Below are 22,745 nucleotides of genomic sequence, written 5' to 3' on the forward strand. Positions count from 1 at the left end.
TAAGTGGAGGGCCGTGGTCCCATGCCTCAGGGATGATGATGTAAGTGATGTTTTAGAGTCACCCACACTGGTGTCACCTGCTATCAATAGCAATTTCATGCAATTATGTATTATATACACCAAAGTTACTATAGAGGCTATAGATGTACAGTGGAGGGAGTGAATTTTTGGCATCTTATATGGGCATGCTCATATATCCAAAAGTTTTTGAAAGACATCACTGATTTTCTATCTAACCTATTGAACCTTCCTGTTCCTATGGAACCTACTGTATGCTTATTTGACATTCTTGATGAAGCCACCTATCCACCCTACACCTTCCTACAGGAAGTCTTGTTTCTGGCACGGAAAGCCATAGCAATAAGGTGGATGGGGGACAGAAGTCCCACTATGAACCAGTGGAAGATATTGGTAAATACTATAATCCCATATGAATTAGTCTTCAAAAATAGGGGGTGCTCTTCTAAATTCTTAGGGGTCTGGGGACCATGGTGCCCCTCTACACAGACTTTGTATTCATCCCAAAATATGACTAATGCTATCGCCTCAGTATCTAGATAGGCTTCTCTATGAGTGACTATACAATTCTCGCATATGATCTGTGCTATTTACGATTTGATATGTATAAATATGGTGTATAAGGTCTAAGGCTACTTTCACACCTGCGTTCAGGTGTCCGCTCGTGAGCTCCGTTTGAAGGGGCTCACAAGCGGTCCTGAACGCAGCCGTCCGGCCCCAATGCATTCTCAGTGGAGGCGGATCCACTGAGAATGCATCCGCCTGCCAGCGCTCAGCCTCCGCTCCGCTCAGTGTGCGGACACCTGAACACTGCTTGCAGCGTTCGGGTGTCCGCCTGGCCGTGCGGAGGCGAGCGGATCCGTCCAGACTTATAATGGAAGTCAATGGGGACGGATCCGCTTGAAGATGACACCATATGGCTCAATCTTCAAGCGGATCCGTTCCCCATTGACTTTCAGTGTAAAGTCTGAACGGATCCGCTCAGGCTACTTTCAGACTTAGAAAATTTTCTAATAATGCAGACGGATCCGTTCTGAACGGATGCAAACGTCTGCATTATCGGAGCGGATCCGTCTGATGAAACATCAGACGGATCCGCTCCGAACGCTAGTGTGAAAGTAGCCTTAACAGGCTTTTTGTATTACTTTGTTTATTGCAAATGTTGAATAAAGCGAATAAAAATAAATAAATCACACTGCAAGAAAATTTTGACTAGCATATCCAAAGTCACAGGTGCACATCCATAAAGCAAACATGCAAACAAAATACGCATGGCAGCTCACTGTTATATATTTGCTAGTCTAAATTTTCTTGTAGTATGTTTGGAGGGTAGCTCTCTCCTTTAGGCCCCTTTCACACGGGCGAGTATTCCGCGCGGATGCGATGCGTGAGTTGAATGCATTGCACCCGCACTGAATACCGACCCATTCATTTCTATGGGGCTGTTCACATAAGCGGTGATTTTCATGCATCACTTGTGCGTTGTGTGAAAATCGCAGCATGCTCTATATTCTGCGTTTTTCACGCAACGCAGGCCCCATAGCAGTGAATTGGGTTGCGTGAAAATCGCAAGCATCCGCAAGCAAGTGCGGATGCGGTGCGATTTTCACGCATGGTTGCTAGGTGACAGTCTATTCACTGTATTATTTTCCCTTATAACATGGTTGTAAGGGAAAATAATAGCATTCTGAATACGGAATGCTTAGTAGGTGATCAATTGAGGGTTAAAAAAAAAATAAAAAATAAACTCACCTTCTTCTCTTGTTCGCGTAGTTCCCGGTCTCTTCTTTACTTCTTAAAAGATGAACTCCAGGCTAGGACCTGTGGTGACGTCAGATCACATGCTCCAATCACATGGTCCATCTCCACGGAGATGGACCATGTGATTGGAGCATGTGATCTGACGTCACCAAAGGTCCTTTAGCCCATAGCTCATCATTAAAGAAGTAAAGAAGAAACCGGGAACTATGCGAACAAGAGGAGAAGGTAAGTTAATTTATATTTTTTTTTAACCCTCAATTGATCACCTACTAAGCATTCTGAATTCAGAATGTATTATTTTCCCTTATAACATGGTTATAAGGGAAAATAATAGCAATCTACACAACCCCGAACTTCTGTGAAGAAGTTCGAGTTTGGGTACAAAACATGTGTAATTTTTCTCACGCGAGTGCAAAACGCATTACAATGTTTTGCACTCGCGCGGAAAAATCGTGGGTGTTCCCACAACGCCCGTCTGAAAGAGCCCTTAGGGCTCATGCGCACAACCGGGTCTTCACATGCAGATTGCGGACCCTATCACTTGAATGGGATCCACATCCGACGGTCCGCACTGCAAAAAAGTGTGTGCTTCCGTGGGCTTCCGATCCGTGTCTCTGTTCCGCTCTGCACGGCATCTCCCGGATTTCAGACCCATTCAAGTGAATGGCTCCGCATCCGTGATGTGGGGTGCACACAGCCGGTGCCCGTGTATTGTGGACCTGCTGTATGCGGGCCGCAATACGGTCTCGGCCGGGCAACGGCCAAGTGCATGAGCCCTTAGATTGAGCTCTGCCCGCCCATATGCCCATGGGTTCCAAGCAGAGTATAAATATAGCTAGTTCCTACACCGCCCTGAGCATTGTAAGCTTAGGTTAGGCCCAGAAGAGGCAGTTCTGTTAGTATTAGGTACTGTAACGTAATGTTAATTCAACAAATTTGAGAATGAATAAGCTTACGCAGGCTTAGTAAATAAATATATTTACTAAGTGATTAAATATAAGATAAAATAGAGAAATCACATACAGAATAGTAAAAAGTAAATAATCACTAGCCTAAATATGGGGTAGGGATCTGGTCGGCCATACTATATCACATGGCTGTCTACCACGTTATAACACATGACCGACCCCCCCTCCCCTCCAGGGCGTACAAGAGATAGGGCAAACAATACTCACATCCTACCTAGGATGATGTTGAAGTTGCTTTAATTAAAGCATTTAAGATACACTCTAGTGCTCCAGATCAAGGTACTGTCAAGGGGTTAATATCCACGCGTGGAGAGACACACGCTGACACAAAGCTGGTCAAGCCAATCTCTTCTATTACAATGAGTAAAGCCATTTTACATCTTCCAGCTTCAATCCCCCTCCGTTCTCGCTTCAGTGTTGGAAAAATAGACAGCTTGAAGCAAAGGGGGAGGGGAAGCAGTTGAGATAAGGAACAAGCAGCTTAAGGCAACTACCTAAGAAAATCTATCTAGTTACATGAAAGAAAGATATTCACACATCTCTATCAATGAAGTGCCTAATCGAATCCCAATTTATTTGTTAGTGCAGACCACAGTTATTCCCATCAGCCCTTCCTCCAGAGTGCATCACGCATGTCTCCGAGATCACTCAGGAATGTGTTCTTATCAGTACAGTGGGGGATGGGTTCTATCTCTAACCCACTTCATTACAAGGAAAACTTGTAAACTATTACACAAAGTACTAAACAGAATTAAAGGGGACAGAACTAATCAGTACTTAAAATACCCTTAGGCCCCTTTCACACGAGCGAGTATTCCGCGCGGATGCGATGCGGGAGGTGAACGCATTGCACCCGCACTGAATACTGACCTATTCATTTTTTATGGGGCTGTGCACACGAGCGGTGATTTTCACGCATCACTTTTGCGTTGCGTGAAAATCGCAGCATGCTCCTCTTTGTGCGTTTTTCACGTAACGCAGGCCCCATAGAGATGAATGGGGTTGCGTGAAAATCGCAAGCATCCGCAAGCAAGTGCGGATGCGGTGCGATTTTCATGCACGGTTGCTAGGAGACGATCGGGATGGAGACCCGAACCTTATTATTTTCCCTTATAACATGGTTATAAGGGAAAATAATAGCATTCTGAATACAGAATGCTAAGTAAAACAGGGCTGGAGGGGGTTAAAAAAAATAAAAAATCATTTAACTCACCTTAATCCACTTGCTCGCGATGCCGGGCATCTCCGTCTGACTCTTTTACTGTATAGGACCTGTGGAGAGCATTAACTATAGTTTAAGGACCTGGGATGACGTCACTCCGGTCATCACATGGTACGTCACATGATCTTTTACCATGGTGATTCACCATGGTAAAAGATCATGTGACGTACCATGTGATGACCAGAGTGACGTCATCCCAGGTCCTTAAACTATAGTTAATGCTCTCCACAGGTCCTATACAGTAAAAGAGTCAGACGGAGATGCCCGGCATCGCGAACAAGTGGATTAAGGTGAGTTAAATGATTTTTTATTTTTTTCAACCCCCTCCAGCCCTGTTTTACTTAGCATTCTGTATTCAGAATGCTATTATTTTCCCTTATAACCATGTTATAAGGGAAAATAATACTATTTACAGAACACCGATCCCAAGCCCGAACTTCTGTGAAGAAGTTCGGGTTTGGGTACCAGACACGCGCGATTTTTCTCACGCGAGTGCAAAACGCATTACAATGTTTTGCACTCGCGCGGAAAAATCGCGGGTGTTCCCGCAACGCACCCGGACATTTTTCCGCAACGCCCGTGTGAAAGAGGCCTTACAATACAGATACCCATCTTCAGAAGCCACCTTGAGTGTTGGTAGATGGGCCCGAAACACGTTTGATCAAAAATGCGCGCAAAGAGCTTCCATTTTTAATTTATAGTGGGTATAGTACCACTTTAATCCAGAATAATCCCTATTTCTTTTGTTTCAGTATGCTGCCATACTTATAATTGTTCGCTGTCTGTATTTGTAAAACATCATGTCTTAGAGAGTTAAAAAAAAAGCACATGCATTTACATAGATACATTTTATGAGGTGAAAATATGCGCTGTTGATATTTTACTACAATGGTCATCAGATGGCACACTAAGGCTACTTTCACACTAGCCTTTCTATTTTCCGGTATTGAGATCCATCATAGAATCTCAATATCGGATAAAAATGCTTAACTGAACGGAATGCTCCAAAAAGCATTCCGTTCCGTTTGGTTGCATTCCCATACCGGAGAGCAAACCGCAGCATGCCATGAGATGCAAAGCAAAACGGATAAGTCATGACCCACAATGCAAGTCAGTGGCGACTGATCCGTTTAACTCTGACACTATCTGACATGATAGAAAACGGATCCGTCCCCCATTGACTTTCAGTGAGTTTATGAGGGATCCGTCTTGGCTATGTTAAAGATAATACAACCATATCCGTTCATAACGAATGCAGATGGTTAGATTATCAGTAACGGAAGCGTTTTTGCTGAGCCTTTCCGGATCCAGCTAAAATGCTAGTGTGAAAGTAGCCTAAGGTAAACAGGAGCTGACCAAACTCTAACCTCATCTGCACAAGACCCTAAAGTTACTGACCTTGACCACTACACTTCATTAACCCACCAGGGAAGGTTCAATAAGCAGAAAATATTATTTTCAATCTTCTGTTGTCTAATCCTGGTGTGTGTCTTATTGTCCTAAAAATACGGTAAACTTCAGGAGGTGCCATTATAATGAAGTAAAGAGATTACCTCCCAAGTGCAGCATCTGTGTAACCAAAAGTTAATTACAAAAGTAACTAGTTTTTTTATGATGAATTATATTAAAATATTTAATGGTGACACAACCCCTTTAATGTAAAGACATTATATTTAATGGTATCATAACGTTATTTTATTTTATAGGAAGGCTTTACAGCACATGACACCACTTTCCTTAACACGAGGTACTGCAGAGTTCCCAAACTTCTTATCACCAAATGTTCTTGAGGAGGTGAACAGCTTCCTTATGAGGACAGCAAGGTAATAATAACTTATTAGTTCTCATAGAAAACAACTTTCTCCTTTGACTATTGCATGAAGATTCTTCCAGCATTAACCCTTCTTGTTTTTTTCCTCTTAAGCTGCTGCCCGACACCAGAAGTGGATTTAAATCTTCTTGCTTTTGCGTTGGCAAGAGGGAGTATAGCTAAAGTGATTGCATCTCTTTGCACCATCATGGATAACTCCGACGTGCAATACAAGGCCTCATCTCTCATCGCTTCCATGGAATCTGTTAGAATTAGTCTACTCTATAAATATGGTATGTTGTCGATCTCTTTAGCCCTTTTTGCCACTCTTCTACTTTGCTTTGTGTTAAAGGGTTTGTCTGGCCATGTACATTGATGACCTACCCTGGTCTTACACCTCGCACCCCTGCTGATCAGCTGTTTAAAGAGGAGGCAGCTCTACATGTGAGCGTCGCTTCCTGTTCATTACACTGCAATTTATCTCGGAAGTGCAATGTCATCACAAGTACTTGGTCCATTCACTTGAACAGAACGAGTACTTGTAATTACATTACGCCACCGCTCCAGAGGAGACAATAGATCGTGTAGTGACCAGAAAGCAGCGCTTGTGTGGAGTGCCGCCTCCTCTTGAAACAGCTGATTGACATCGAGTGTCGGAACCCCGCCGATCCCATATTGATGACCTATCCTGGTCCATACTTTCGGTACAGGGAGGAGGAGACGTTAAACGGTTTCTGTCATGGGAAAAATCGTTATGTAGCTGACTGACATTAGCGATGTGCTGATGTCAGCAGTACATAACAGTATGTTTGTTAACTCCCTACCTGCCGCCGTTCTCTTAAAATAAAGACTTTTATAATATGCTAATTAAGCCTCTAGGTGCTATGAGGGCTTTGCTGCAGCATCTATAGGCTCGGTCTACTCTCTTTTTGGCACGCCCACGTCCACTTGATTGACGTTCTTCTTCTCCGCATCGTCCTCATAATCCTGTCCCTGAGCCGTCCCGTTTAGTATTCGGCGCAAGCACAGTGAGTGAAGGACGCTCGGCTGCTGCCAGCTTCCTCACTGCGCCTGCACCGATTACGTCACAGGCCTCCCTGGAAGGCCTGCCTGGCAGCAGCCGAGCGTCCTTCAATCACTGCGCCGAATACTAAACGGGGACAGCACAGGCGCGGGATTATGAAGAGAAGGACGTCAATCAAGTGGACGTGGGCGTGCCAAAAGGCGAGTAGACCGAGCCTCTAGGTGCTGCAGCAATGCCCTAATAGCACCTAGAGGCTAATTAGCATATTTTAAAAGTCTTTATTTTAAAGGGCTTCTGTCACCCCACTAAACCTTCTTTTTTTTTTTTTTTTTGCTTACTTATAATCCCCACACTGCGATTTATGCCTACATAATCTAATTAATCATTTTGGTCCTGTAGATTTTGTTTAAAACATGCTTTTAAAATATGCAAATTACCTTGCTACCAGCAAGTAGGGCGGCTACTTGCTGGTAGCAGCCGCATCCTCCGATCCTAAAGACGCCCCCTCCGCATTGTGATTGACAGGGCCAGGGAACGGAATCGTTCTCTGCTGGCCCTGCCTGTTTGCATTCAAAATCTGGCGCCTGCACCTGTCTTCAATCGGCGCAGGCGCACTGAGAGGCGGCCGCTCCATCCTCAATGCGCCTGCGCCGATGACGTCACATCTACACCAGGCGCATTGAGGATGGAGCAGCCGAGCGAGCGGCCGCCTCTCAGTGCGCCTGCGCCGATTGAAGACAGGTACGGCCACGGCGCAGGCGCCAGATTTTGAATGCAAACAGGCAGGGCCAGCAGAGAACGATTCCGTTCCCTGGCCCTGTCAATCACAATGCGGAGGGGGCGTCTTTAGGATCGGAGGATGCGGCTGCTACCAGCAAGTAGCCGCCCTACTTGCTGGTAGCAAGGTAATTTGCATATTTTAAAAGCATGTTTTAAACAAAATCTACAGGACCAAAATGATTAATTAGATTATGTAGGCATAAATCGCAGTGTGGGGATTATAAGTAAGCAAAAAAAAAAAAAAAAAAGTTTAGTGGGGTGACAGAAGCCCTTTAAGAGAACGGCGGCAGGCAGGGAGTTATAAAGCATACTGTTATGTACTGCTGACATCAGCACATCGCTAATGTCAGTCAGCTACATAACAATTTTTCCCATGACAGAAACCGTTTAAGGGCGTTGTCTGCATTACGGATATTTTATGTAATTTGAGTATGGCTTAGGATTGCTGGTTACTGGTCTAAACACCAGTATAAGAATTACTTCTGTTTTGTTTGATTGGATATGTTATTTTTTTATTCCAGCAAGGCCATTGAAATTTACCTTACTTGCTTGTGATGTCAAAGGGAAAGAGGAAAAATCAGGACCAGAAAACTTGTTGGTGGAACCGTGGACAGCAGATGGTGTGTAATTATTATTTTAATGCACACTTTATGCCATTTAACTTTTTTGAGGTCTAGAACTCAAGAATATTTCTTGACTTTATGTATTTATTTTCTTAAAAGTATCAATCAATATGACAATTTCTATTAGCATATTTATCTTCCAACATGACTTTATTATTATTATTTTTTTACTAATTATTAACACACTTCTCTTGTTTCTGTTTTGGTTCCTAAGGATTCCTTACAGAGACTGGAAAAACTAGGGCAACCGTTATTCTTTCTTCTGGACCCGAATCAGCCTTTCAGGTTACACAGATGAGGATTAGGGTAAGCCTTTGATGTAGAGTAAAATCCAAGTACATACATTTTTACAACATTTGTTTGGAGGTTTAGTTATTACACAGGGAATGCAGTGTAATATTCTACAAGGATTCTGTGAGGCTTTTTTGTTTGTGTGTGTCTACTTGGACAAATTTTCTGCTGCAAATTTTGACATTGGCTTTAAATTCTGCATCGAAACTGCTACATGCAAGTTTTGTTGCAGGTTCCCAGTGGATTTACCCATGTGCTTGCAAAGGGTGAAATCTGCATTAAAATCGGTGACCTACATTGACATTCTGTGGATTTAAAATTTGTCCTGCTTGTTAATTTCTGTATTGATTGTTTGTCTTCCTGCGCCATGTGAATGACAAAATCTCATCCACTTTTCTGCTGATATCCTGTTGATTTTGTGGTTCCAAATCAGGAGGGAAAATCAGTGTATTCAGTACATGTGAACATACCTTTAGACTTGGGCTACAGGGTAACTTAAAGGGAACCTGTCACCAGTTTTATGGTGTCCTAACTAAGGGCAACATAAATAAGTGACTGATTCTCTTAGCAAAATGCTGGGTCACTTTCTTTAATTGACCCAGTCAATCTGCCAACATATTGTATTGAAAAGCTCCAGCTCAAAATGATGAGTCCTGATTATTCATGAGCTCCTGACTCTCCCCACCAACTTGCTGCTGATTGACAGTTTTTTTCCATATGAATCAGCAGCAGGTGGGCAGGGGAGTGGCTATAGCTCTGAATTAAAAAAAACGCTGGACTCACTGACATTACGCTGGACTTAAATCTGCTCTTTGAAGTTCACTATTACAGTGCAACTGAATCAGGCAATTGCAAAATCCTGGTAAACATTAACCATGTTAGTTCTAGACACCTGCTGATCTGATATTGATGACCTATCCTCAGGATCGGCCAATATAGGAAAGGCGGAGAACCCCTTTAAGTGCATAATGTTCTCCATGCGTCGTGTGGTTGCCTTGATACCTTTACAGCTCAGCATGCAGTTGCATCTCTCCACTCCGATATCGAGTGGGTGAGTGTTTCTGGAGGTGCACTTTAAAAGGCCAGCAGGAATACCTTTTGTTTAGGTTGTGAGTAGTGTTGAGCGAACTTCTGTTTTACGTTCGGCGTCTAAAGTTCGGCTTCCGGTTAGCGGAGAATCCCGATATGGATTCCGAATTCCGTTGTGGTCCGTGGTAGCGGAATCAATAATCGGCCATTGATTCCGCTACCACGGACCACAGCGGAATCCATATCGGGATTCTCTGCTAACCGGACGCCGAACTTAAAACAGAAGTTCGCTCAACGCTAGTTGTGAGGCCTGGATGTGATTTTTGCCATTTCAGATATAGCCCAATATAAGCCTTCATTTATCATTGTCATTTTCCTAAAATGGAGTGTAAAATGGAGTGATTTTGGATGATTACATGTGTTCTGGAATTCCCCCTTCACTTCCCAGTTCTTGGTCTTGTAATCAGATGAGGTGAACTATTAGGCAGAGTAAATGGCTTGCTTTACACATTAGTTGTGATCACAGATATATTTAACACCATCTTACTGTGCTCTCCGGGCTGTGTTTAACTTGGCAAGAAAGCTTGTTTTTCTCCAGAAGACTTAAACCTCACCCTCTCCTAATATTGTGCTTCCATTTAAGGATAGTGTATAACGCAAGAAGATTCTGAGTTGAATTATATAACATCTGGATTCTGCCTTGTGAATCTATTACCACGAATGATGTTTGCCTAGCCATCATGGTGACACTACTATACATCTTCCAATTTGAAACAATTAGATCTGGTTTGCTACTGTTTAAGTATTAGAAGCATAATTAACTTCATAGTGGCCATGGCGCATGATACCGGCGTAATTACCAGGACCACTCAATACAGAACTCCATGCCCCCTCTTTCTTGGGCTTTTATGGCTTAGCATATGTGTGCAAATGACCCAAGCTGTTTAAAAGTAGTTTAAAGTAATGATATCCTTATTGTGTGAGTAGCCACAGCTTTATCTGTGGACGTAAATCATGAGGGAAGCGTATAGGGGCAGCTCGACTCACAGGTTTCATCCTACCATCACACTTGCTAAGAAGGGCCAGTCCCTCGTACTGTATTTCTTTTTCTTTTTTTCCCAAAAAGTGGGAGCAGATCTCGAAAGAAGGAGAAAGAAAGATATTCAAAAACATTTTCATAGTTAAAGGAGTTGTCCCACAAAGGGCGTTCTATTTGAGCATTGAATTGATTACTTTTTGCCATTGTATTTTGTCCTTTCACAAGCAACAAACATCCAAGCTACAGAAAGCTGACCTGAGTAACATGGCAAACAAATCATTGACCCACCCAGTAAAGCAGAATGTTTACAGAGGGTAGTGCCAAACCGTGGTATAGTGTAGCAGCAGGTGGCCTGTGGTCAGACTGTTAGCCTTTGGGGCAGTTATCCAGACCCTGTGTTACCTACAGCGATTCTTTATAATCGACGACTACTTATTATTTCATTGCAACATTGTTGCTGCAGCAGTTTTTTTTTTTTCTTTAAGGCCTCTTTCACACTTGCGTTGTCCGGATCCGGCGTGTACTCCACTTGCCGGAATTACACGCCGGATCCGGAAAAACGCAAGTGTACTGAAAGCATTTGAAGACGGAACCGTCTTCCAAATGCGTTCAGTGTTACTATGGCACCCAGGACGCTATTAAAGTCCTGGTTGCCATAGTAGGAGCGGGGAGCGGGGGAGCGGTATACTTACAGTCCGTGCGGCTCCCGGGGCGCTCCAGAATGACGTCAGAGCGCCCCATGCGCATGGATGACGTGATCCATGTGATCACATGATCCATGCGCTTGGGGCGCCCTGACGTCACCGCTACACTTTACCATGGCTGCCAGGACTTTAGCGTCCCGGCAGCCATGGTAACCACTCTGAAAAACCTAAATGTCGGCTCCGGCAATGCGCCGAAACGACGTTTAGCTTAAGGCCGGATCCGGATCAATGCCTTTCAATGGGCATTAATTCCGGATCCGGCCTTGCGGCAAGTGTTCCGGATTTTTGGCCGGAGCAAAAAGCGCAGCATGCTGCGGTATTTTCTCCGGCCAAAAAACGTTCCGTTCCGGAACTGAAGACATCCTGATGCATCCTGAACGGATTTCTCTCCATTCAGAATGCATTAGGATAATCCTGATCAGGATTCTTCCGGCATAGAGCCCCGACGACGGAACTCTATGCCGGAAGACAAGAACGCAAGTGTGAAAGAGCCCTAAAACATGTTTATTTTATATTTGTGTTACAATGTATGTTTATTGGAGTTCATTGAGTTCATGTCTCTTGTCTTTCAGGTCCGGAGAGGTGCCATTGGTGCCAAGTGTGGCTTGGTATTTGCTTACAACTCTTCAGAAAAATTCCATGCCGAAGAGCATTTCCAAAAATTTGAAAAATTTGATACATGGAAATTATCAGACTTTAGACATTTTGTGAAAGAGAGGTAATTTCTTTAAAGAACACATTATATTTTCAATTATTAAAGAGGTTATCCTGGTGAGCAATGCAGGCTCCCGGCAGCTTTTCAAGGACAGCGCCGTACATCATATAGTGGCGGTGCTTGGTATTGCAACTCAGCCCCTTTGACTTGAATGGGGCTGAGCTGCAACTGGGCCATGTGCCCGATGCACAGTGATGTCTCTGGCCTAGGAAGAGGTTGTGGCGCTCAAGGCCTCTTCTTACAGCTGAATGGCGTGGGTGCCAGGTGTTGCATCCCCACAGATCTGATACTGATGACCCTTCCTGAGATTAATATAATGTTTGTCAGTCGGCACTACGGATGTAGCGTGGTGGTGCACGTGTCCTAGGGTTGACGTCCCATATAAATAGTAGTAGTAAAAGACGGGCGCTCACTCCTGGTTTCTTTTGAAAAATATGTGGCAATAAACGAGCATTTTAAAAGAAACCAGGAGTGAGTGCCGGTCCTTTACTATTACTACTATTTTTCTGAGATTAAAGGGATTCTGTCATGAGATTTGAGGCCTATAACCTAAACGTATGGCCAGGTCTAATACCCTGAATCCGAAACTGACCTTATTAAATGTGCCTGTGGCTCTATTAGCATATAAAACAGGTTTTTATAACCTGTCACTCACGTACCAAATGTGTCCAAGGGGACGTCTTATCATGCAGGGTGCCCGGCTGCAGCCGCCTACCTCACCTTATCGCCGCCTCCCTCACCTCAGCGCTGCCTCCGAAATCGTCCGCTCTCCTCAGCCAGATCCCGCGCGTGCGCACTAGGTATAACTAGAAATAGATCAAAAGGGAGCCTCTGTAGAAAAGCAGCCTGTGCGCTCCGAACCTCTGAACAGCTTTGCACCCGGCTGTAAGAGGTTGGATGGCTGCAATAGGGTGGTCAAGGCAGGTTTGAGCAAAGTCCGCCGGCCGGCGCATGCGCACTTCGCTCAACGAGGCCGCTGCCAGGAGTCCGCACGGGCGCATCAGGTTATACCTAGTGCGCACGAGCGGGATCTGGCTGAGGAGAGCGAACGATTTCGGAGGCGGTGCTGAGGTGAGGTAGGCGGCTCTATTGAAAGGGAGGGCGGTGATTTTTCTAGTCGGAAGGCGGCTGCAGCCGGGCACCCTGCATGATGAGACGTCCCCTTGGACACATTAGGTAGGTGAATGACAGGTTATAAAAACCTGTTTATATGCTAAAAGAGCCACATTTAATAAGGTCAGTTTCGGATTCAGGGTATTAGTAGGGACCTGGCCATATGTTTAGGTTATAGGCCTCAAATCTCATGACAGAATCCCTTTAAGTAATTATCTTTTCCTGCATACTTTGTTGATTGATATGTATATACATGTGGTAAATGGTCTTTACATCGCTACTTTATTAACATCAAGAGTTCCCTGGATAGTAGGATATATTTACCTTAAGCTGTTGACTACATATACTTCTTTCACACTCTGTCTTGCTTGCGCCAGAAGATAAACCTCTTCGGCCTGTGAAAATCTTCTGAGATTTTTCTTGTATCAAGCTTATACATATCACATTTTTTTGCACATTTTAAACAGGCTTTTGTTCTGGTGTTTTTCAAGTCCTATAGAGATGCCTAAGGTCAGACACGCACACAAGCGAGTTCAATGCTAGGAACTTACAGCTCGTGTCAGTGTGAGGTCCCAATCTGACCACCGCTCCTTTGACAGGATCACACAGATTTATAAGGGCTCATGCACACAAACGTTTTTTTTTTTTCCATGTCCATTCCGTTTTTTTCATGGCCCGTATGCGGAACCATTCACTTCAATGGTGCCGCAAAAAAAACTGAACTGACTTTGTGTGCATTCCGTGTCCATATATCCGTTCCACAAAAATAATAGAACATGTTCTATTATTGTCCGCATTATGCACAAGAATAGGACTGTTCTATTAGGGGCCAGACGTTCAGTTCCGCAAAATACGCAATGCACGCGGCCGGTGTCCGTGTTTTGCAGATCCTCAAATTACTGACCGCAAAACATCCAATGAGCCCTAAGGCTGTGTGACCCTTAGAGCCCTGGAATCTACTGAATTACGCTGACATAATGCTGTCAGTGTAATACAATAGATTCCAGGACTTTCAGGGTCACACAACCTTCTAAATCATTATAATACTGTGCGATCCCGTCAGACGAGCGGAGGTCAGAACGGGACCACACACTGACACAAGCTGTGAGTTCCTTGCATTGATCTTGCTTGTGTGTGTCTGGCCTAAGGGAAAATCGCCAGAAAAATGGCACACCTAGAGCATGTTGCATTTATTTATTTTTTAAAAAGCACAATGCAAAAAATACGTAAAAACAAGCTTTGTCTGTAGTGAATTCGAACTCATACAAACACACACAAATAGTCTTTAAAAAAAACTTAAAAACTGTAAGAACAAGTGTGTGAAACCACTCTTATTATCATAGCAAGCAGCTCACAGAAGGCGACGAGTGTGATCCCATTGCCTGGTTTGAACTTGAAGAGGAATGGGATGAAGTGGACATCAGAATGCAGCGGTGTAAAATTGCAAAAGTAAGTACAGTATATCTGACTACATGTTTTAAAAGTATAATTCATATCGAGATTCATATCTGTGTACAGTGCTTTGGTATATGTTGGTGCTATATAAGCAACAGGAAATTATATGTTTTTAATTTTGCCTTTTTTGAATTGGGTTGTGTAGCACTTTGTCAGCAGGGCCTATGTGAACTCTTAAAGGGATTTTCTGCTACCAACACATTGATGACCTACCCATGGATTTGAGAGAGTGGGAGTCCGACACCTTGCCCCCCAACTAATCAGCCATTAGTGGCAGCCGCAGGTTCCAGAAGTAAACGGTCTATGGAACTTAAAGGGTTTCTGTCACCAGATTTAACCCTATTAACTAGCTGACATTAGCGATGTGCTAATGTCAGCTAAACCTAACTAGCCTATTCCTACTTTTATCTATGCCCCCGTTACGCCAGAAATCTAACTTTTGTAATATGCTAATTAGCCTCTAGAAGCGCGGGGGGTGTGTTGTTCCTGCTCCTAGAGGCTCCGTTCTCCCTCCTTTGTTGGCTCCCTACAAGTCCTGATTGACAGGGCCAGGCAGCGTTCACATCTGTCTGCCAGCCCTGTGCTCTGGCGAAATTTTGTGCCATTTAGCTGAACGGCGCAGGCACGGTAAGGGAAAGATGCTTGCAGGCTACAAACTTCCTCGCCGCGCCTGCGCAGAATAGTGAACGGCATGAGATTTCACCAGAGCACAGGGCTGGCAGACAGATGCGAGTGCTGCCTGGCCCTGTCAATCAGGACTTGGAGGGAGCCGACAAAGGTGGGAGAACGGAGCCTCTAGGAGCAGGAACAATGCCCCCCTGGCTCCTAGAGGCTAATTAGCATATTATAAAAGTTAGATTTCTGGCGTAACGGGGGCATAGATAAAAGTAGGAATAGGCTAGTTAGGTTTAGCTGACATTAGCACATCGCTGATGTCGGCTAGCTTAATAGGGATAAATCTGGTGACAGAAACCCTTTAAACACCACAGCACCATTCACTGTGTTGTGGCCATTCTTGGGTACTGCAGCTGATGTTCCTGTTCAAGTGAATAGGAGCTATTCTGGCAGTAGATATGGCACTGTGGTGCTTCGGATGCGAACTCTGTTTATTTCAAGAATCTGTATGGTGGGGCTGCTGACTGTCGGACCCCCACCGATCTCATATGGATGACCTATTCTAAGGATATGCCATCAATATGTTAGTAACAGAAATCCCTTTACCACCCACTAGTTTCATTCTTTTTTCCCATGCACATCATATATAAAGTATATTAAACTTTTGCTAATTAGTTTCATTTTCCCCTCCTTTCTAGTACTGGATGGTGAAATTCCTATGCACTAGAGAAGACACAGCAGAGCGTCTAGGTGTTCAGGGCATCATCGCTTCTGGTTACCACAGGCCACTGGAAGCAAAAATTGATATAAATGTCATATGTCTGAAGTGTAAAGATTTAGCAGCTGACAGTTCATGTGGAATGACTCTCATCCTTAAAACATTGCTGTTTGTTCAACAGCTGGCACATGATATGGTGAGTTCTATATCCAGATATATCCCTGACATTTCTGCCGTAGTTCTTAGTCTTTAAAGGGGTTGTCCGGGACCAAATAAAAAATAAATAAAAAATCCACGTTTACTCGCAATGTACATCTAAATAAAGGTGCCTCCATATATTTTCAGCTTTTTTTGCCACTTCTATGTGGCTCCAACGGTCCCCCGGTCCCCCACTCATTGTTTATATATCTGTTTATCTTTACCTGACTTCCGGCTGCACTGCCCTGTGGGTCCTGTGGCAGCGCGGCATCAGGTGGTTACAGCTGTCTCTCTGCTCCGCTGTAACTCCGCCCCCTCATCAATATTCACCTCCATTCATTTTAAAGCTCCTTGCCCGGTGACGTCACCGGACTGGAGGGGCGGGGCTTATCGCGATGTCTGCCAGCCTAGTGACCGCCCCTCCATCCACTCTGCATAAATAACTTATGCTGCCAGTGACGTCACCGGGCTCCCTGAGCAGGAAGAGGAAGCTTTGCTTGCCTGCAAGGGACCCGGTACGTCACTGAGGAGAAGAAAACAGTAACTTCCGGCCATGAATTTCAAAGATGAAAACTAGGCTGCAGAAATCTGTGCCAAAGGTACTACCTGCTTGTATGTAATGTGTATGCCACACTTATACTAATAGAGCAATGTCCCCAATCCCGGACAACCCCTTTAATCTTATGACTGCACAGTTTACATTTAATGCTTAAAGGCTATGTACACCTTCAGAGGCAATTCTTGTTTGATTGCATTTTACTTATTTTGGTTTAAAAATCCTAATTTAAATTGGCCTTTATTAAAAATATTGAGCCATTATTTCACAAATGGTTAACTGTTTTTCTAACTGTGTGACTGGTACTTTCACATTTACATTGTGCAGGTCATCTAATAAAAATTATTTGTAAACTACAGAGAGGTCATAAACTTAAGTCATCTTATTTAAGCCACATTCCTATCAGTAAGATAAGAACTGAGCTATAATGAGTGTTTTTAATGTCAGAAATAAGGAGCCGTCAGCTCCCCAAATGACGGAAAAGACAGAAAATCCAAAGGGTGCAACTACAGCATCTCAGCTCTGTACACAAAAAAGGATTCCATATTTTTAATAAAGACCTATTGAAAAAATTATTTGTAGCTCAAAATAAGTACAATGCAATAATAAAAAACATTGCTCATAGCCTTTAAGATGGCTGTAAACTTTTGATAGGCAGCCATTAATTTTGATCCCTGAACACATGCATGCACTGCCAAGTGGGTATATGTTATCAGCTGGGAGATGGGGAATGAGCCTGACCTCTGAAAGTGGCTTATCATCCTTGCAAACAAATGATTAAAATACAACGTGGTCGACACCTCAGTCCTCCAACATCGGCCATTAGGGGAGAATTGGGATACACCCATACACATTAAATGGGTTGACTGGTTGTGCTGAAATTTGGCTGGGTCATCTGACGATTCATCTGCTGTGTATAGGCATCTTTATTAGGCATTGTAACTTCTGACCTACAGTTATATCATGCCTTTAAACTGTACTGACTGTCTATGATACCCATAACAACCAGTCCAACTTTTGTGGACAAAGCAAAAAAATCCTAATCCAAAAAAGCTGTGTGAACCTACCCTGAATCATCAGTTCTTCAGTCCTGGAGAACCCCTTTAAGCATGAGGGCAGTGTTAGGTTGCTCTCACATCTTGATTTTTAGTGACATTTTTTTACAGCAAAAACACCAGCACTGCATGTTAGCTTAAAGGGAATCTGTCACCTCCAAAATCCATCCCAAGCCGCCAGCAGTGTGTTTCTGACAATCATTTTCTTCCTGAAGGCAGATGCCTCAAAAGCTCTGAAAACATTCTTTTATCCCCTGCCCGTGGGATTTTCTAGTCATGCTTGAAGTCAAGGGGGCAGCGGCCTCCTTGCTTCAAGTCACGGTAACCACTCCCCTTCCCTGCCCCTTCGCTGTGACTGACGGCGCTTTTGCACTAGAGTTCCGCTGGGTTTGTCGAACAGGGAAGGGGGCGTGTTACCTTGACTTGAAGCAAGGAGGCCGCTGCCCCCTTGACTTCAAGCATGACTAGAAAATCCCACGGGCAGGGGATAAAAGAATGTTTTCAGAGCTTTTGAGGCATCTGCCTTCAGGAACAAAATGATCGCCAGAAACATACTGCTGGCTACTACTTAGGTACTGCTGGCAGCTTCAGATGGTTTTTGGAAGTGACAGGTTCCCTTTAAGGTCTATGGAAAATATGAAACTGGTCGCACAAGTTTCTTTCTTTCTTTTTTTGCTTTCTTGCTTCTTTTCAAAAATACAGCATGCTATAGCTCTTGGTGCTTTTTCAGGTGTTTTCTGTAGGGAAAAATGCCACAAAGAAAACACTAGTGTTAAACCACACTGTGTGCAAAAAAATCATAGGTGGCAAAAAAACTAAAAACACTTGATCTTATTCTGACCTTTTTTTTTTACTAGTAAAAAAAAATGACAGACAAATTCGTGTGTGAAAGGACCCTATTATTAAATCTCACCCATCAGCAGATTTGTACCTATGAAACTGTCAGACCTGGTACATGTGCAGTTGGCAGCTGAAGACATCTGTGTTGGTCCCATCTTCATATTTGCCGCATTGCTGAGAAATATCATTGAATATATGCAAATGAGCCTCAAGGAGCAACGGGGAAGTTGCAATTAAACCTAGAGGCTCCGCTCTCTCTGTAACTGCCATACCCTCTACACTTTGATTGACAGGGCCAGGCAGTGTAAACGTCATTACCCCTGGCCCTGACAAAGTGCAAAGGGTGCGGCAGTTACAGAGAGCTGAGCCTCTAGGTGTAACCGCAACGCCCCCATTGCTCTTAGAGGCTCATTTACATATATTAAAACCTCATTTTTCTCAGCAATGCGGGCACATATGAACATGGGACCAACACAGATGCCTTTAGCTGCCAAGCGCACATGTAACAGGTCAGCCAGATTCATGGGTACAAATCTGCAGACAGATGCCCTTTAACTTGACTACTTGTTACATGATAATCTTCCACCAGAGGTCCGCTAGTACAGTGATTGCAGCTACCGTTCATCTGAAATATCTCAAGGCATCTTGAGGGTTGTGTAGCAAACGGTCTCCTGGAGTTTATTGCTTATTTGTATGCAGAGGTTATGGATGTGTATGCTGAAAACCTCTACATATAAAGAAGACTGAGCTGTGTTGTTTTCACATTCTGCCATCATAAGGGTCCGTGCCGGTAGCACAGCATGGAATTGTGGACATAGCCAGGGGTAGCTATTAAAAACAAACCTTTTATTAGATGCATCATGACCTTATTTGGGAGTGCATGAAGACCACAAAAGTTGTAACCTGATTTACAGTTGTGTTTATTACATTGTTTTGTAACAAAACTGGAACGCCCCTTCAAGGTGGATTCACACAGCAGATTTGTTGAAGAAATTTTTGCAACTTTCCCATTCATCTCAATGGAGCATGCTGAAGTCCATGTGCTTTGCTTCAGAAACAACCCCCATTCACATGTATGGCACCAATTTTATGCATTAAATCTGCCTCTTTTGAAACAAACCTTATTGCAGCTGCTGTTTTTAGGTACTGAAATGTGTAACAAATTTGTTATTTAAAAATAATTCCTGTTTGTTTTTCTCTTTTTGTGCAGGAAAAAGACAATCGATCACGGCACAAATCACTTCTTGATTTATCGGACCTAGATTTGGAGCTCCTTTGGAGGTTTTATAAGAAGTTACGAGACAGGTATTTATGTTTTAAATTTATTTTACTCACTTATAGTGCTAACATGTTCTGCAGCACTTTACCGACATAATCATTGCTTCCTATGGGGCTCGCAATCTAAGGTCCCTATCAGTATGTTCCTGCTCATAAAGGCTCCGTTCTCCCACCTATGTCGCCTCCCTCCAAGTCCTGATTGACAGGGCCAGGCAGCGCTCGCATCTGTCTGCCAGCCCTGTGCTCTGGTGAAATCGATCTTTTGAGGCTAAAACGGGAAGTAGAGAGCGCTCGTGTGTGGAGCACATGCACTCCACACTTGGGCATCCTGCCCTCTGAATCTAAATGGATCTTTTGGCAATAGGTCATTGCATAAGTAAGTGGAATGCCCCCGTTCTATGGGAGTCTATCTTAAGTATTCCCATCTTAGACAATGGGGGCATATCGCTAGGATATGCCCCCATTGTCTGATAGGTGCGGGTCCCACCGCTGGGACCCGCACCTATATCGAGAACGAAGCGTGGAGCGCTGTGGCTGGAGGAGCCCAGATTTACAGGGTCCGTCCACCACCAAGCGCTAATCCCCGCCTCTCCAATAGAAGTGAATGGGAGCGTGCCGCGCATGCGCGGCCCATGCTCCCATTCATTTCTATGGGGCAGACGGCGCTCGGCTATTTTTGACGGCCCCATAGAAATGAATGGAGAGTGGCTGTGCATGCGCAGTGCGCTCTCCTTCCCTTTCAGGGCTCCGTTCTCGATATAGGTGCGGGTCCCAGCTGTGGGACCCGCACCTATAAGACAATGGGGGTATATCCTAGCGATATGCCCCCATTGTCTGAGATGAGAAAACCCCTTTAATTATCAATATGAATCCCTAAACTGTCTATTTAAAGATACATTTACAACTATAGGAAATATCACATTCAGAATAAAAAAAATTGAAAAATATGCATTAAAAAAATCTGAACAATTGATGATTTGTATAAATGATATATAGTAAGACATGCATAGTAATATGTACAATCAAAGATATGTATAAAAATATGCATAACATATGTATAACAATATATATAAATATAGCAAAATATGTAAATAATACATATATGGAAATACAATCTTAGGCTACTTTCACAGTTGCGGCAGAGTGATCCGGCAAGCAGTTCCGTTGCAGAGTGATCCGGCAATCTGCATGCAAACGGACAGCATTTGTAGACGGATCCAGATGCGGATCCATCTTACAAATGCATTGCAAGAACGGATCCGTCTCTCCGGATGACATCCGGAGAAACAGATCCGTTATATTTTTTTTTCTCACATTTTTAGCGGTCTGCGCATGCGCAGACTGGAATGACGGGTACGGCATTGCGGCAATTGATCCGGAATTTTGGACGGAGATAATACCGCTGTATTTCCTCCGTCCACAACGCAGTTCAGTGACTGAACTGAAGACATCCTGATGCACCCTGAACGGATTTCTCTCCATTCAGAATACATGGGGATAAAACTGATCAGTTCTTTTCCGGTATTGAACCCCTATGACGGAAGTCAGTGCCGGAAAAGAAAAAAGCTAGTGTGAAAGTACCCTAACATATGATAAAACATGATATTAATCAGTAGCTATAATCAATGTTAAGAACACAAAATTAAATACGGTAAATAGATGTATGTTGATCAGACTAATAAAATAAAAAGATGCAATAAAAAAATAAAATAAATATATATACATTTTGACAACCGAGAAATAATATCTTATGTTCCTTATTGTAATTTCCTTATGTTTGTTTAATAATTAATGTATTCTAATGATTCATTTAAACCAAATGGAGATAAAGTGTTTAATCTAAAAATCCAAAACATTTCCTTTCTGCTTAGTTGCTGGAAAGATCGGGGGACCCATTCTAACGTTGTCACTTTTAGGAGAGCAGGATCCCCATTATGAACTCTTGTAAAATGTCTTGGTATACTGTGTCTCTACTTTACGTTTAATATTTGAACGATGTTCATTCTTTCTTTCTCTTAAGGTCTGTGTGGTGTGCCCCACATATTGTAGGTTGCACGGACATTCAAGGAGGTGTATTACATCAGATGTACCACAATTCATATCTTGTTGTATGACAATCAACTCTGGTCATAGGAATGGTGATTTCTCTTGTCCCATGACATATGATCTCACAGCATTTACACCTTTTTTGTTCGCATCTATATGCACTTTTTTTCCCACCTCCTCTTAACCAAGGTCTTTTCATCTTATTGATTTGAGTGTGAGATTGTATTTTAGGGCATGAAGGAGCTAGAATGTTCTTCAAGGTTTTGGCTCTACGGAACGTTAAATTTGGATTGTTAGGAATACTTTTACCTAATATTGGATAGTTCTGTAGTATAGACCAATGTTTTTTTAGGATGTGTCTAATGGTGGTGTGTTAAGAATTATATCCTGTGATCATGCTAAATTTAAATATTTTTTTTTCTTTGTCATTTGTAGTCATATCTGATGTTTTCTTGGAAGAGTGTTTAAGACTGTCTTTTTGACTTATGGTGAAAATCATTTTAGCAGAGTCCTTTTTTAGGGTAGTCTTTGTCTCTGAATCTGGTGCTGAGGGTCCTAATTTGTTCCTGCATGTCACGGTCATCTGAATAATTTCTCCTTAATCTGTTCATCTGGCTATATGGAATGTTTCTTTTCTATTTTTGATGGTGACAGCTTTTGTAGTCTAAATAACTGTTAGCATCAACGTTCTTGAAGTGTGTTTTGGTACGGATTCGATTTTGTTCTATGCTCAGATGCAAGTCTGAAAAAATTGCTTATTTAGGGTCCTGTTCCGCGTGTTTTTTTTTCTTCGATTTTCTGTAAATAGATGTAGATCCTCTACTCCCCCAGATGAGGATAATGCCGTCTATAAACCTATGGTAAAACACAATGTTTGGATGTTGAAG

General features: G+C 43.2%; 1 protein-coding gene across 1 annotated transcript in view; it reads left to right on the plus strand.

Moving 5' to 3' along the window:
• Positions 1-22,745, plus strand: part of ZZEF1 (zinc finger ZZ-type and EF-hand domain containing 1) — a 183,981-nt gene that overhangs the window by 24,551 nt on the left and 136,685 nt on the right. Inside the window, exons 7-14 of the mRNA XM_040424851.1 lie at positions 5,676-5,792; positions 5,894-6,072; positions 8,105-8,203; positions 8,421-8,512; positions 11,842-11,987; positions 14,441-14,546; positions 15,866-16,081; positions 19,745-19,839. Of these exons, the coding sequence (XP_040280785.1) occupies positions 5,676-5,792; positions 5,894-6,072; positions 8,105-8,203; positions 8,421-8,512; positions 11,842-11,987; positions 14,441-14,546; positions 15,866-16,081; positions 19,745-19,839 (1,050 nt within the window). The remainder of the gene's footprint in view (positions 1-5,675; positions 5,793-5,893; positions 6,073-8,104; positions 8,204-8,420; positions 8,513-11,841; positions 11,988-14,440; positions 14,547-15,865; positions 16,082-19,744; positions 19,840-22,745) is intronic.

This window comes from Bufo bufo, chromosome 3 (genome assembly GCF_905171765.1).
Source record: "Bufo bufo chromosome 3, aBufBuf1.1, whole genome shotgun sequence".
NCBI lineage: Eukaryota > Metazoa > Chordata > Amphibia > Anura > Bufonidae > Bufo > Bufo bufo.